The sequence below is a fragment of the Lissotriton helveticus genome, chromosome 8 (genome assembly GCF_964261635.1).
Source record: "Lissotriton helveticus chromosome 8, aLisHel1.1, whole genome shotgun sequence".
Taxonomy (NCBI): domain Eukaryota; kingdom Metazoa; phylum Chordata; class Amphibia; order Caudata; family Salamandridae; genus Lissotriton; species Lissotriton helveticus.
The window spans coordinates 991,937,199-991,953,468 of record NC_136069.1 but is presented as its reverse complement, the minus strand read 5'-3'; the positions used below and the strand labels follow the sequence as shown (position 1 = coordinate 991,953,468).

General features: G+C 44.2%; 1 protein-coding gene across 4 annotated transcripts in view; it reads left to right on the top strand.

Annotated features, from left to right (window-relative positions):
- TOMM70 (translocase of outer mitochondrial membrane 70) overlaps positions 1–16,270 on the top strand; it is a 500,420-nt gene that overhangs the window by 332,302 nt on the left and 151,848 nt on the right. For all 4 annotated transcript variants that reach the window (XM_078657830.1, XM_078657831.1, XM_078657828.1 and 1 more), the window contains one exon: positions 2,172–2,320. In XM_078657830.1, the coding sequence (XP_078513956.1) occupies positions 2,172–2,320 (149 nt within the window). The remainder of the gene's footprint in view (positions 1–2,171; positions 2,321–16,270) is intronic.

The window sequence follows — 16,270 nt, the reverse complement described above, 5'->3', positions numbered from 1 at the left end:
TCAACGTATGAGCTCTTACACCTGTTTTTTCGATTATCAGCACACCTGTCTAACAAGTAACGGGATCTTAGGTGAGAATGATGGCAGCACATTCCTGGGAGAGAATAAAAGTGACACGTGGAAATGCTTGAATTACTCTAAATCACTAGCAGTGCATTCCATGCTATCGTTTTAGCTCATCACTATCATTTCAGAAAGAACCAATCACTTGGGCCTTGGTTTTGCTCCTCGTCCCCTCTTGTAGATAGTCAGATGAGGGTTCTATTTGATCACCAGCATCATCATCGAGATGTATAGTGCTACAAATTTCTATCAAAAGTAGTGCTTTTCTAAATCCTATTAAGGATTTTGAGGTTTTGTGGAAGTTTGCGCCAGGAATTTACAGCGACTCTGGGGCCCTGTGTGTGTGTGTGGCTCTGTGTGTGTGTGTGGCTCTGTGTGTGTGTGTGGCTCTGTGTGTGTGTGTGGCTCTGTGTGTGTGTGTGGCTCTGTGTGTGTGTGTGGCTCTGTGTGTGTGTGTGGCTCTGTGTGTGTGTGGCTCTGTGTGTGTGTGTGTGTGTGTGGCTCTGTGTGTGTGGCTCTGTGTGTGTGTGTGTGGCGCTCTGTGTGTGTGGCGCTGTGTGTGTGTGTGTGGCTGTGTGTGTGTGTGTGGATCTGTGTGTGTGGCTCTGTGTGTGTGGCTCTGTGTGTGTGGCTCTGTGTGTGTGTGTGTGGCGCTCTGTGTGTGGCGCTGTGTGTGTGTGTGTGGCTGTGTGTGTGTGTGGCTGTGTGTGTGTGGCTCTGTGTGTGTGGCTCTGTGTGTGTGTGTGTGTGACTCTGTATTTGTGGGGCTCTGTGTGTGGCTCTGTCTGTGTGTGTGGCTCTGTGTGTGTGTGTGGGGGGGGCTCTGTGTGTGTGTATGGCTCTGTGTGTGTGGGGCTCTGTGTGTGTGGGGCTCTGTGTGTGTGGGGGCTCTGTGTGTGTGTGGCTCTGTGTGTGTGTGGCTCTGTGTGTGGCTGTGTGTGTGTGTGGGGGTCTGTGTGTGTGGCTCTGTGTATGTGTGTGGGGCTCTGTGTATGTGTGTGTGGCTCTGTGTATGTGTGTGTGGCTCTGTGTGTGTGTGTGGGTGCAAATGCAATAAGTCTTGCATTTGCGAGAGATTAAGCTATTGGCATTGTAAATGACCATGCCATTTATTTATCTGTTTTCAAAACCAACACATAAAAACATTTTTTGTCATTTACAATGCCAATAGCTCTAACTTTTGCAAAGGCGAGACCGTTCTCTAGCCCCGTATAATAATTAATTCGATGCCTCTGTTCCTTGCTTGTCATCGTTTTTTCTTGCCTCTGTTCTCTGCTTCTCATCGTTTTTTCATTGTTTTTTCTTGCCTCTGTTCTCTGCTTCTCATCGTTTTTTCTTGCCTCTGTTCTCTGGGGCGTTACTGGGCAGAGAGCTCTAAGTGTGTGTGGCTCTCTGTGTGACTCTGTGTGACTCTGTGTGACTCTGTGTGACTCTGTGTGACTCTGTGTGTGTGTGTGTGTGTGTGTGTGTGTGTGTGTCTCCGTGTGTGTGGCTCTCTGTGTGTGTTTGTGACTGTGTGTGGCTCTCTATGTGTGTGTGTGGCTGTGTGTGTGTGTGTGCTCTGTGTGTTGGGCTCTGTGTGCGCGTGTGTGTGGGGGCTCTCTGTGTGTGTTGGGCTCTCTGTGTGTGTGTGTGTTGGGCTCTCTGTGTGTGTGTTGGGCTCTGTGTGTGTGTGTTGGGCTCTGTCTGTGTGTGTGTGTGTGTGGCTTTGTGTGTGTGTGGCTTTGTGTGTGGCTTTGTGTGTGGCTCTGTGTGTGGCTCTGTGTGTGTGTGTGGCTCTGCGTGTAGCTCTGTGTGTGTGTGTGTGTGGCTCTGTGTGTGTGTGTGTGGCTCTGTCTCTGCTAATACTCTCTAATACTCTCTAATGCTCACCTATTGCCATTGTAAATGACAATACCATTTATTTATGTTTTAAAAAAAAAACGAAAAATGAAAAAAATACCATTTGCAATGCCAATCGCTCTAACTTTAACAAAGCCGAGACAATTGCATTGTAAATGCTTGTTCTTTGTTTAGGCACTTCATTTAAACTAGGTATAGACATACACATCTGCTTCAGTAGCAAGCACACTGTGCTTTTCTCAACATCCTTATATTTTTCTTTTCAGAACCGTGAGCCCCTCATGCCCTCGCCACAGTTCATTAAATCATATTTCAGCTCTTTCACCGATGACATCATCTCTCAACCTTTATTGAAAGGAGAGAAATCCGACGAAGACAAGGACAAGGAAGGTGAAGCAGCAGAAGTCAAAGAAAAGTGAGTATGCAAATGTGGTAATGAGGAGCTTTTTCTCTATGATGTCGATTTAAAATAATTTCTTTGCAGGAACCTTGGGATACTGACACCAATTTCCCCCTGGGTGGCTGTGCCTCACATTTTGTCTTGGCTAGTCCCTCTTGTCATGGTAGGGCAAAAGGGGTCCCCCTTATATTGGTGTGTTTGTCTTTAGGTTGCTTCATTAAAGTGTTACCTACCACCTCTCCCAGTATAGCTTTACTCCTGTTGACATTTTCACACCTTCCTTGTATTTTGCTGATTAATTGTTTCAATGTGTTGCTGCAGACGGGTGTCAAGGGCAGGTTTTGAAAAGCTTCTTGGAGGGTTTATCCAAACCCCTTCTAGGAAATTATTATTCAATGGCATGTGTGGCTGTCTACACACATGCTCTGCATACTTCTGCCATCCAGAGTTCAAGTTGTTTTTCTTTGAAGAAGTCTTTCGAGTCACAAGGTCGAGTGAATCCTCCTCTCGCTGGTAATGTGCATGGGCATCAACTCCATTATTAGTTTGTATATTCTCCACCACCAGGTTTGTATGTGTATGTCTCTGCTCCGTGATTTGACTTGGTTTCGGTTAGATTCTCATGTTCTTTTCTCTATCTTCGATGGTATTGTTGTCGCTTGTGCTTATCCTTCTGCAATTGTCATTCAAAACTCTGCCACTTCAAGACCATTTGACCGAAGCCCCATTGGAGTGGTGCCCCTCGAAGCTTATCTTCTGCCTTGTTACCAGTCTTCCCGAAAATGCTTCACTGGTATTGGAACGCACACCCTTTTGGTTCTGTGCGTGTTGCCACGCGAATGACCCTCACGCAGACCAACACTCGGTGTGCAGCTTGTGCTTGTCCCCTGTAGGAAAGTAGGATCTGCTTTCATGATCATCCCCACTTTTTGCTGGTGTCCTTATGTTTTTCTGAGTATTCTGACTGGGATCCTGCTAATCAGCACCCCAGTCTCTGTTCTTCTTCCCTAAATTGGACAAGGTGAGTACTAGGGTACACCCTGATTGGCTACTGGTGTAGTAAGTCACTAGATAGGGTACTAAGGTACCCAGGGCATGGGTACACCAGGGGTCCTCCATGGGCTGAAGCATGTATTATGCCACCCATGGGAGATCACTCAAATTGTGACTATAGGCCTGCCATTGCAGCCTGTGTAAGCTGGTGCTAGCACCACTCACAACAGATATAAACGTCCTTATATCTGAGGTAATTGCACTTAAAACCTATAAGTCACCCCTAAGGCCTGCCTTTCAATCCTGAAGGCAGGGTGCTCTGTTATAAGTACGAAGGTGCCCCTGCATGAGCAGGACACCCCTACAATCCACTGAGTCCATTCTCCCACGTTGTAAGTGCATCAGCAATTTCAATACATTGAGTGGCCAAGCATCATTACGTGATGGCTAACTCTAAACTGGCTGTAACGAACCCTGTCGTGGTTGGTATCAAACCTGTTGGAATTGTACCCAAACACCGTAAACGGTGTTGGAGGTATGATTCCATGCACTGTAAAGATCCTCCGGGAGGCCATCCGTGTTCCTGGTACCGGTCTTCTAGACCCTTGACAGCAAACTATGGCTGCTGCTGACCACAGACACGATTCTGCCCTCCTGCTGCTAAGTCAAGCTCGAGGGCAATAGGTTTCCTGTCACAGGTAGATGTGACCACCTCCCAGACAATACTTAGTGTATTGGACCAGGGTGGGGGCGCTTGCCAGTCCCACTAGACTGCTTTGAAGGGCACATTTGATGCCCTCCTTGCATACTCGAGTTGGAACCAGTTCAGGGAGCTGTTGGCTCCCGTTCTGGCGCAAAACTGGACAAAACCTGTGGGTGGTTCCTTAGATTTGTCGTGGGATAAGATTCCGAAACCACTTCTTCTTCAACCATCTGGGAACTTTGGACTTCGCTGGACTTCGCTTTGGGAACCGAGACTGCAACTGGGAAGACTCCTGCTGCTCCTGGTCTCATCGTCCTGCCAGTCTTCTGGGTCATCTGTGCCTGTGCTCCATATAGTTTCTTCTACAGGCCTCTGGACGTCCAAGACACCTGAAGGAATCTCCCTTGAAATGAAGGAGTCACTTCCCTGCACCTACCGCAACTAAGCTGACCGGTCTGCTGTCTCTAATCTCCTATGACTCCGAAAGGTTCAGCAACACAGGTGGTAGTTTTGCAACTCCCGCAAGGCCTGCACTGTCTTCACAGCAAGTTTGAACCAGTATCCCTCGTCGGAACCACTGGAGCAGTACCCCTGTGCACTGCATCGACTTGCCATTACCAAGGCTTGTTGACTTTCTTCATGAGAGATCTTCATCGGTGGGCATTGGGTCACCCATGCCTCCTGGTCACTGCTGAGTGGCATAGACTCTGTCCCCTCTGCTTGCAGGTACCTCTCATTTTGAATCCACCTTTAGGTTCTATGGGACTCTTTCACCTTCTTCGTTAGCGGCATCTTCACTGAAGTCCTCATTTATGGTCTGCTGTGGTTTACGACGGCACTTCGCACCAGAGATCCGTGGTGTAGGTATCCTGGTTCCCAGGGTATCCACGGGTGGGATGACTCCCCAACCTTCCATCTACCACAGGTTTTCTTCAGGGTCCTCTGAGGAGGGTCCTTCTTTTTATCTCAAATATTTAACATTGATCATAGCAGGCAAACATTTCCAGTTCAAGGTTTAGTCATCCAGGGTAACCACTGCACCTTGAGTGTTCACCAAATGTATAGCACTGCTTGCAGTGTATCTCAGAAGACAAGCTGTCCACGTATTTCCAAACCTGGATGACTGGCTTATCAAAGCTTACACTTTTCATCAGTGCCAACAGAACACTCAGATGACAATAGATCTTCTCCACAATTTGGGGTTTACTATCCACATCCCCAAAGGTCGCTTACAACCATTGCAGATTCAACATACTTAGGAACTGTCTTGAACACACAGTCAAAATTAGCTTACCCCAATCCCGTAAGAATTCATAACTTTCACACAACACTGCCCTAGTTACAGACCAACTAACAACTCACAGTGAGGGTGGTCATGCGTCTGCTAGAGATGATAGCTTCTTGCATTGCCGTAGTTCCCCACACAAGATTACATATGCATTTTATTACAACAATGACAATTCCAACTAGTCGGTGGTCACAATCCAGGGTCAGTTGACTGATCTAATGTTATTAGACCGCCACACTGAATGTTCTCTGAAATGGTGGAACACCAGCCTGTTGAAGGAACAGGATCTTCCCGACTCTGTTCCCCAGCTCACTCTCACAACAGAAGCATCAAAGACGCAATGGGGTGCTTACTTCCAACACCACACAGTACAGGGCCTATGGAATGTCCAGCAACAATCTCCACATCAACTTCCTGGAACTTCAAGCTGTTCACCTAACATTGAAAGCTTTCCTACCTCACCTAACTCACAAAGTTGTCCTAGTCCGGACGGACAATATCACAGCAATGTATTATCTTCAAAAACAGGGGGGTGCAAGGTCTACACAACTCTCACAACTGTCTCAGACATCTGGAATTGGGCTCTACATCACCGCATTCAGCTGTTAGTGGAATACCTTCCGGGAACAAACCACAACTTTGCAGTTTTTACTTTTTTCAGTTAAAGGAAAACAGGATATCATAGTGATTAACTTTTATAACAATATATTTAATGCTTCAAGACATGAGTTCATCTCAGTAATGGAGGAAGAGCTGGTTAATTTTGTAAAGAGTGCAGGGGCCGATTGTATTTTAATCTGGGCGGGGGATTTTAACATCGAACTATGTAAATTTGCATCAGGGATTCAATGTGGTTATAAGGATGAAATAGGCGATAATCTTTCACATTTTTCACACCATAATTATGGGGAAATTATTAACTGTTATGTATAAACACAATTTGGAAATTATGGAGATGGATGCCCGTGAGGAAATGTGTGCTAATTACACATTTGAGGGAGCTAGGTCATCTTCATGCATTGATTACTTTTTAATTTCAAGGAATTGTAGGCTCCTTGTATATAAATGTAGTGTACAGCCCAGCTTACTCAGTGATCACCATCCCCTGTTATTAATATTAAATTCCACTATATTTCAAATAGCAAAACCATGCGTCCATGCTGTTAATATAAAGACACGGTGAAAATGGGATCTCTATGAAATGGTCGGGAGTTGATCCTACTGTTTTTTTCAGAAAGGATAGTTAAAACAACAAATCACCATATAGTAACATATCTAGATAATTCATCTAGTAGTACTGATATAGTTATGGCGTTCTTAAATATTTCAGCTGAATTCTCCAAAGATCTGAAACGTAAGACTAGGATAAACAGGGAATATTGCCCAACATGGTTTAATCAGCAGTGCTCTAGATTAAATAGGGACCTAAAGGTAGCATTAAAAGCAATCCCCAGGAATAGGGAAGATATTAGTACCCTACAGAAATTATATAAACCAGCAATAAACAAAAGAAAAATTCAATTGGAGATAATGCCTAGGACAATTTGATCAAAGCTGCTGAGACTAAAGACTCTATACTTTTTTGGAAAACTCTGGACCAGCCACTATTCAAAGATACTCAATCCATTAAAGTTGATACATTAGTGATGCCCGATGACTGGCTAACTCACTTTGAAGCCATTTTTAATGTGACACAGCAGTGTAATACAATAGCTGAGAATAGTAGCATTATTTCATTAAATGATACTTAATTAGAAAGTATTTCCCATGAGGAGATTAAAACGGCTCTCACGAATAGTGCCAGCGGGAAAGCGGCAGGCCCGGATGGGGGCCCAATTGATATTTTAAAGCATATGAATTTTTAGTTACCCATCCTATATAAATTTTTTAACGCAACTATCAATGGGGTGATACCTGCAACCTGGGCTGAGAGTGTGATAGTCCCCATATTTAAAAAAGGTGATAGAGGCAGCGCGAGCTCCTATCGTCCAATATCCCTTCTCGATTCAACATCTAAGGTAATGAGCAGAATGATGCTGGCCAGATTGGGACGCTGGGTAAAGGAAAAAAACATCTTTTCTGTAGCCCAGTACGGGTTTAGAAGGGGTATTGGAACGATTGAGCAGTTTATTAATCTTGAGCTGCTGATAGGTAAATACACCGTCGCTAGGGATGACTTCCTTCACCTTTGTTTTGTTGACTTATCGAGTGCTTTTGATTTGGTAAATCATTCTAAGTTATGGCAGACGCTCGAAGGGATGGGTGCCCCACAGGATATTATCAGTTTTTTATCACAAATTTATGCTCACTTGACCTCAAAGATATATTTCGGGGAAAATGGGGAATGCGCAAAGCACTTTAGTATTACTCGTGGGATAAGATAAGGCTGTACCCCTCTGCCCCTCTTTTATTCTCACTTTATAATAATGGGGTTGACTCGTTACTACAGAATTTAAGCGCTGATGCCCCTAAAGTTGGTATGCGGGTCACCCCAGTATTATTATATGCCGATGATGCAGTCCTAATTTCTAGGATAGCAACCAGCCTGCAACTACTGATGGATAATTTTACCACCTTAATGGCGGAAAAACACCTTAAAGTTAATATGAGTAAAACCCTAGTCATTTTGGTTGTGTGCGCTTGACTGGCTGTTTAACTTATCATAAGGGTTAGTTCCTACACCCTTTGGTTTCAGAGTTTTAGGGTTCTCTCTGTACAAGCAGCACCAACCAATACTACCTTTTCGCAACTACCTAACCACTACATGTTGTGCGCCATCTAATTTCTGAAAACGAATAACCCCTCGCCGAACCGTAAAACCCTAGTCATGTCATGCAGGAAAAAGAATATTAGGAATAGAACACATTATATCAATGGTGTATCTATTGAGAGGACTTCTACCTTTTCGTATTTGGGGATACTTTTTAATAGATCTGTCGAGGCCATTTTTAGATTCTCACAAAAAATTGGTAAAAAACCAGTACGGGAATTTTTTTAATTATATGGGTCGAAGTGTATCACCGGGGCTTGTTACAGAGGAGCCCTGTGGGGTATGGCAGATACCTCCCCATTACAAACCCTGGAAAACCATTGTTATCAATACCAACTTCTACAGCCACTATTCTATTGCATAGGGAGACTGATACACCATATGTAAATGACCTGATTAGTACAGCCGCTTTAACCTTGTGGCATCGTATTTGGACCAGGGAGGAGACACATTTTACAAGGGATATTATTTTGGATCAGGATCATTGTAAGAAAATAACATGGTTAAACTATATTTGTGGTCTTTTAAATTAATGTAATCTGGCCGTGAATTTCAAGACTCCTGAGGATATCCCAAATTTTAGTAAAAAATAACTTGACTAAAAAAGAGGCTTTTTAATGCTAGGGCTTCATCGAGGGTTGTTTCGAGCACTAAATCATGTATAACCTTCTATCTTGAAGGACCCTTATTATTGGGCATTCAGCCGTATCTTATTTTTTATAACTAATACACAACATAGATTTTATTTAACTTGACTAAGGCTGAACACGCTCAATTTCCAGGTTGCATTCCCAAAGATGGGTAAGTGGGGCGCCAATCTACCAAAATGTCTGTGTGATGGTAGATCTTTTCAGACTACTCTCCATTTCCTACTTTTTTGTAATTTTTATAGAGAAATTAGAAAAGCCTTTTTATGACCCCTTTCTATTTCTTCTTTAAAGGCTGCTTTTAATCAAATCCGAAACTTGGAAAATGTATCAACTTGTATTGCGGTAATTTCCTTTATATTGTCGGCCATTAAACAAAGAAAGGATTTTGCGTATCTGGAAAACTTGAATTATATAACTGAATAGATTACATTTGTTAAGTGGCACCTTTTTAATGTAAAAATTAGGTTACAAATTCCGTTTTTAAGTAATTTTTGGAATAATTGTACATAAATGTATTCTGGTGTATGATGTATCTCTTTTTATATTACAGTATGCTTTTATTTACATTTTTAATATACCGAATAAAGCTAGATTTGATTTGACACTAAATGTTATTGCCCACTTTGGCTGAGTAGTTTTGAACAGACTAGTGAATTGGGCTACTGAATGTTCTCTACTATCTGACATCCATGATGGGTTTTGGCCAGGCCTTTGTACTATTCCAATGCCTAAATTTGTATCTGATTATTCATAAATATAATGTGGCTAAACAAGGGTTGTTACATTTGGCCGTCGGAGACCTGAGCACCGCTTTGATAGCGTAAACAGATAAACTATGGGACATTATGGTGCGTCTTTGGGTGAAAGTGAACTGAGTCTCTCTTTTATGTGATCTTCATTTTAATATGACTGCGGCTGTTCATTTTAGCAAAACACACAAGATGATGGACGGAATGTTGCACATTGGCAAAACATTCACCCCCAGTCACAGATCTGGGTTTAATCCATCGTTATTTTGCTCATCACGCCAACCCAGTCCAGACATGGCCATATGCAAATCAGTCTTGACCCTGTGCCTCATGGGAACAGTCCAGCCCGAACTGCCAAGCCATGTCTTCCCTGGACCGGAATCAAGCATCCTAAGACCGGTTTCTGGCTATCAGCCGTCATCAGCCAGGATAGCTTGACTCCAGTGGCGTAGTGAGCACAGGACCTACGTCTGGGCATAGCCTTCCCACATAGGGCAAACAGCAAAACACACAAGAAGATGGACAGAATGTTGCACATTGGCAAAACATTCACCCCAGTCACAGATCCGGGTTTAATCCATCGTTCTTTTGCTCACCACGCCACCCCAGTTCAGACATGGCCATATGCAAATCAGTCTTGACCCTGTGCCTCATGGGAACAGTCCAGCCCAAACTGCCAATCCATGTCTTCCCTGGACCGGAATCAAGCATCCTAGGACCGGTTTCTGGCTATCAGCCATCATCAGCCAGGATAGCTTGACTCCAGTGGCCGAGTGAGAACGGGTCTAGCAGTAATTGAGAATACATTTTTAATAAGACTTTTATGCCTCCCACAGAGTGCTTACGTTTTCATTACTTATGAGGAACTCTGTTTTGGGTTCTTGGACAATATTTTAGTTATGACCACTTCTCCTCTGGTTATCTGTTAGGCTTCATCCTTAGGAAAGTTGAAACTGTCTGGCCCTAAAAGACTGCCCGAGTCTGGATCGATTGTCCTCTATTCCATGGTTAAGTTATAATAAATCGAGTTTGACCAAACTAGGGGGGGTCTGAAATCTACAGTAATCCTGACTCTGTTGTCAAAGGTGATATTGTGTCGACCAGAAGCACCTTTAAGGCTTTAAAAAGCAATGAAAGAGAGTGGCAATGGTTAAAAGTTCAATTAAATTATAGATCCCGCTGCAAACCACTGTTCTTATTGATCCCTATCCTCATTTGGACATAGGAAAACAACACCGGTTCTTATTGACCTGTTTTAGACTGAATCTTAGCCCCCATCTGTTGACCATCCCACAAGAGAGTGCTTTTGAGGCAGTAATTATTCCCTGAAGATTCGATTGAGTCTCACCTCAGGACAAACTGCACTTTATAATGTTTTGTTCTTTTTTTATAATGAACTGCAAATTGTTTTTATCCTCCCACTGTTTGCTGACACCCATTTTACTCAAGTCTGTCATGCCTTGTTTTATTTGATGTTATCATCTCATGTAAAGACTTGTTTATATATGGCAATTTTTGTATCTGGTGCATTGAAACTACGGAAAAGCTTCTCACCTATATGACATTTTATGCTTTTGACTGTATCTTTTGTGGTTTCTTTTTATAAACTGAATAAATAATGTTTGACCGATTTACTGAGTATGTATATGTTGTTTTACTGATGCTTGCATTTTGACTGTAACAGGAGAGTTCTTTGAAATGTTCTGGTCATTCAAATGAAAGTTCTCATCTCCTTCCATCTGATATTTCTTTTTAATTCTTTTTATGACAATTATATAAGCTGATAAAATAATCAAACATCATGGTATATACAGGGTGCATGGTATTATGGCTAGAAAGAATTTGGGAGACAAAGCATGTACACATTTGACTGTCAGGAATCTTGCTGTAAAAACACACATATGACTCCTTTGGCATTTTCGGTGTACATTCCCCATCCTCAACCCTCCCCTTCAGCCCTTTTGTATGTATTTGGGCCTTGATGGCATTTTAATCCATTTTTCTTGTGTTAACCCCACAAGTCCCAAATCTTGTTACATTTCTGGGGGCATCCTCTCGCTTTGAATATTGATTCTTTAGCCCCAGGATGCTTGTTTCTGGTCCAGGGAAGATCTGGCTTGGCAGTTCAGATTGGACTGTTCCTGTAAGGGAACAGGGTCAAGACTGATTTGCATATAGCTTGGCTTGAACTAAGGTGGCGAAGTGAGCTAAAGAAAAATGATTGTTTAAACCCAGATCTGTGACTGGGAGTGAGTGTCTGAAAAGTTTCAGTACTCCGTCCATCATCTCCTTGCATTTGCTTCATCCTAAGTGATTCTCAGTCACTTCTAACCAATATGGGCCTAGTGGTTCACACTCCTCTTCAAGTATGTATGCCTCTGCTCACCTCACAGACCCGTGCGTTCTGCAAATCCCAAAGATATGAGGTTCATACTACCTATCAGTTTGTCCCTAAACTACCCACTTACCGGTAGGACCCTTGAGCTCATTTCCACTCTTTGGCCCCCTGAAGATCCTGGTCGAGCTCAGATCTCTGAGGCTGCAACTCACTCTGGAAGCCTTTGGTCCAGCTCATCATCTGGCCATTTCCCCGTTTACCATTAGACTCTGTAGCTCTAGCTCACTCATACCTAAAATCTTCAGGATACCCTCACTTCACTGAAACCTTGTTGATCATGAGATTTACAAACGCTTATATTTCTGTGTGCTTGCACATAGTCTCCACCAGATATCTAAAGCACCCGTTTACTCTCATTGGGCATTAGGGGACAGGGAATATTTGCTTCAGGTGTATTGCTTCATTTATCCCGGAGTCTGCAACTCGCTCTCAGCTTCCTGAGGTTCATGCTCACTCGGTTACCCAAAGTCTTGCTTACACTCAGGTCTTAAATGCTCCTGATTGCACCAATGACTCCTGCAGTCAGTAGCGATCTACTTTAGCACACCTTAACGTTTTCAGAAGACCACCATTCCCCATAGAAAATCAATGTTTTTTTTGTCTTTATGAGTACTTTGATTTCTGACGTCTTCCAAAGGTGATTCAAGGAAGTGGTGGGACCTTGGTCTGGGATTGAACAGTCCAAGAGCCTGATTTTGAGTTAGATGGTAGTAAAAAAGCCACCTATTTCTGAAAGAAGTGCTAAAACCATAGGAGAATCAACGGGTGGAGTTTCCTGTACCAAACTACATTGATGGGTTCTACTGTGGATTTAGAACTTCTCTAGGAACTTCTTAATCAACCCATAGAATACTGGACCGTCAGAGAACTAAGGAGTGTGATTGAAACACTAATCCACCTGTTCCTTATTCTCACTTACCGGGAAACTTCTGGCATCCTCTTATCTATCAACGCTTTGTTTCATTGTTCGCTGTAAACTCTTTTTCTCCATTTGTCATTTCCTTTCTCTCCACTTTTGTTTCCCATCCTTCACTCTCTATATCAATCTATCATTCAACCCTTTTCACTACTAAATCTGTCCTCTCCCTTCCTCTGTCTCTCTGCCACTCTCACTGTCTCTCGTTTCCCTTTGTCTCTCTCTCTCATTTCCTATTCTCTCCTCTTTCATCCCGGGATGGGGGCTAATTTTTTATTATTTTATTTTTTTACAGTAACACAAGTAACACTGCAAAAAATGTTTTTTCCTTTTTTCCGTTTCTATTCAGATTTTTTTTAATTGCAGTTATTTAAAAATGTTGCGGTACTTGTTTTTTGTTTTATTCCATTGCACAGTATGTAAGTGAAACTTCCTATCTCAGTACGAGAAAACTTGCAACAGACACCTACCTGTAGCTTGTGTGTCTTATCGTTGTGATCTGCTGTGGAAGAAAAATGCCTCCTTCCCTCACCGAAGACTTATTAATTTTGCTGCTCCAAAGACACACCTCCCACAGAGGCTCACTGACACCTTTCAAGGCCCGGGGATGGAAGGAGGTGCACCAACCACTTGGTGTCCTCCACTGCTCAATTGACATTCTGTAAATAACAATTAATGGCCTGCTCAGATTACCTCAGCAGTCTATTTGCTAGTAAAACTAGCCCAGGTATGTAGGCTTTATCCACACATGAAAAAAACAGCTCACTAGCTCTCCTCTGCCACCGGCCCCTCGGGCACTAGCCGATTTCCCGCCTTCATTTCAGGTTCATCTCTATGCAGTGCTTCTACAGGTAGCTCTGCACCTCCCTGTAGTTTCCATTTGTTAGTTTTGATAAGTGCTGAAAACATTGCTTGAATTAACCTTGTGTAGCATTAAACTGCTCAACCGCTCTTGCAAAAATTACATTATTTTTGTGTGGCAGTGGATGATCAAATGGATAAGTGGACTATTGTTCCGAGCTGCCTCTTAAAAATAATGCAGAAGCAGCATCGTTTTAGATACTTTTTTTATGAAAAATGTCTCTTTTCATTGCACAACTCTTCAATACACCCCCTTTCCTCAACACTCTTGCCTGTACATGTGGAGACTTTGGGTTTTGCAGTGTGAATCTTTCTGGATTCACTATGCTGTGCATTATTCCGCGGTCTATGGTTGGGTCCGGAATCGTAGTCTTTTCTCTCTTCTCTTTTTTTTTCGTAGCCCAGGTGGGCGTCGACTTCCCACCGTTTGGTGTCCTTCCTGTGACATCGGCATGCTTCCTGCGGAAGCTCCCACCTTTGGACGCCATCTTCAGATTCTTTTTTCCGCCATTGGGTCTGGATCGTCACCGAGAGGTTCCAGAGTTTTTGGAGAAAAGAAGGAAAAGACTGAAATCTACCGAAAAAGATTGGAGAATACATCCAGGAACAAGACCACTGAGCCGGGACGACGAAGAAAGAGGATAACATCGAAGACTTCGACGTCCAACGGAGAAAGCGCACACAGGGGGCTCCCTGAGCGCAGGAATGGACAAGACTCCGTTCAAATTCTGCCGCAATTGCCACCACAAATACGCGCAGAAGGACCAGCATCCGGTCTGCCTGCCGGTCGACCACGAAAGCAAGGATTGCAAAGCTGCTCTGTCTTCACCCAGAAGACTCGCAGGATTAGAGAGAGGCAAAGGATAGCCAACCACAGCATGCAAGACAAAGGCCAACCTCCGTCGCTTCGGGACTTGGGCCTCCCCAGCGACGAAGGGGACAACATCGCTGAGGGACCAGATGTCTACACGGTTGTAGAGACCGATAAGAAAACTACAAAAGAGGTAGGAGAGACGTCGACCCCTAAAACCCAGACAGACTCTCGAAAGCCTGAGTCAGACTCTCGAAAAACAGTCTAAGTCAACGAAAGGAGCACTGGCGCCGAAAATGTTGACGGCCGCAGCTGCATCCATGGACAAACAGCCCGGCAGATCCTTCGAAAAGGACTGCCAGACGGCGAAAAACCAAGAAAAGCCTAGGTCGTCGAAGCACGCCCCTGAAAAGGAGCGCTCGACGCCGAAGGAAAAGGACCCGAAGGCTATTTCTAAGTAGACGTCGAAGAAATCGTCCGAAACATTCGACGCCGCACAGGCCGCCCAGATGGAAAGCAAAAAGAGAAGGCTCGAGGCCGAAATGGATAACATCCTGCAAAGGAAAAGAGAATTCGACGAACGGATGAAGAAGTTGACCATCCCGTCGAAGCCAGCGACAACGATCGTCGAGGAGGAGTTCGACGCCGAAGAGCCACCGAAAACTTCAGAGCCCCAAGAACACCAAGAGGAAGAGGGCCTATACTATGACGAGGAAGGGGAGGAAGACCAGCGCACGAGTTTGGACTCTGCATCCTCAGTGGCGCAGGACCTGATTGGCAGGACCTCGACTCAGAAAGCCCAGAAGAGGCCGTGGAGTCGTATCCCTCGAGGCCTTCGCCGCCAGATGACATTGGTATCTACAACATGGTCATCAGGAACGCGGCAACAGCTTATGGAGTGAAACTGGAAGAACACAAAACAAAAGCCTGCTTCCTCTTAGAGACCCTGCTCCCCAGTCAAACCAGGAGTCAATTCCTCCCCATGCTACCAAGTGTCCTGGACCAGGGGAGGGAGGCATTCAAGGAACCAGCAAGCTGCAGGTCTCTCACACCTAGGACAGAGAAGAAATACAAACACTCCTCTAAGGATCCTCCCTACATCCAGGGATCCGTCACGGCTGACTCCATCATTGCAGCAACAGCCAGAAAGAGGGCCAACTTTCCCACAAACTCAGGCCATCCACCAGATAAAGAAAGTATTAGGATAGACCTCACTGGGAGGAAAATAGAGAGGAATGCAACAGTACACTGGCGCAGTGCCAACTCTAATACCCTACTCAACAGATAGACATACCAGCATTGGGATGAGGTCAGCCAGCTGCTCAAACACCTCCCTGAGCAACAATCGGACACTTGCAGGTCGGGTTACGTAGAACCCATATAGCGTTAAAGGCATGCGGGCTCCAGGACCAGGCCACAACAGTCAGAATAATTTTGCCTAGCCTGTGGAGTCAGGGTGCAAAGTTGTTTTGGCTGTCTGTGGTGCTGAATATGACATGCTGGTAGTGCTGTTTTTACCGCTTAAATAGTGTTGCAAGAATTAGAATGCAAGAACAAAACAGATGCAGAGCTGCTGACGTTGGATGATGTTTACAGAGTGTTCTCTGTACATGCAGCTTTGAGTGTGAGAGTTGGTTACTGGATTAGTGACCAACAAGCCATGGCAGTGCTAAGCAAAGCAAAAATCTTCTGGAACTTAACTGGGTCTGGGGGAGTAATGCAGCAGCCTGAAACCTTTGAGCAGGTGGGACTACAACTCCCACAATGCACTCTATCACCTGGATTTGGGCGAGCCGTCAGAGGGCTAAATGGCCATTGACCCTGAT